Here is a 595-nt window from a genome sequence, read left to right on the forward strand (position 1 = left end):
CTGGGATCCCCCCTCCAAACCAGCTCCAGGCACCGCCAGCGGATCCTATTCCCAACACAGGGAATGGGGAGAGTTGGATACAACTTCCCCACAGTGGGAAGAGGAGGGACAGACACCGATCCCAGTGTGGGATTGGTGATGGGATCCAAAGGAATGGCTGGAGGCAGGTTTAGGATGGTTTAAGATGGTTTAGGATGGATTTTGGGAAAAGTGGGTGGATGAGCACCGGGACAGTCTCCCGAGGCTTCCAGAGCTCAGGGATCACTCAGGCACAGCGGGATTGGGGCGGACGATCCCAGGACGGTCCCTCCCGGCCGGGAAATCCCGGGATGTGGCGCTTCCCGGCTGCGTTACCTGTCGATGACGTGGACGCCCATGATGAAGGGCTGCACCTCGGGGTTGGTGGGGTAGCAGAGCTTGCACTTGGTGTGGGCGCTCAGCACCGTCCCGTCGCTCAGCGTGAACCGGTACGAGGGGCTGAAGGCGGCGCCACGGGTCATCACTGCAATCCCCAGAAAACACACCCAAAATCCCAAAATGTCACCTCAGGGATAATCAGGATCGGGATCTGACCCCACAGCACCACAAACCTTCC

The 595-nt window shown here is 59.5% G+C and overlaps 1 protein-coding gene across 1 annotated transcript in view; it reads right to left on the reverse strand.

The window, feature by feature from the left end:
• The window catches only part of LOC113981312 (nuclear receptor coactivator 1-like), a gene marked incomplete at its 3' end in the record, with an annotated part of 2,547 nt that extends 2,046 nt beyond the window's left edge, over positions 1 to 501 (reverse strand). Inside the window, exon 1 of the mRNA XM_027708640.1 lies at positions 355 to 501. Coding sequence (XP_027564441.1) covers positions 355 to 500 — 146 coding nt within the window. The remainder of the gene's footprint in view (positions 1 to 354) is intronic.
• Between the last annotated feature and the right edge of the window lie 94 nt (positions 502 to 595).

Source organism: Neopelma chrysocephalum, unplaced genomic scaffold (genome assembly GCF_003984885.1).
Source record: "Neopelma chrysocephalum unplaced genomic scaffold, ASM398488v2 Primary Assembly neopelma1_96438, whole genome shotgun sequence".
In the NCBI taxonomy this organism is placed as follows: domain Eukaryota; kingdom Metazoa; phylum Chordata; class Aves; order Passeriformes; family Pipridae; genus Neopelma; species Neopelma chrysocephalum.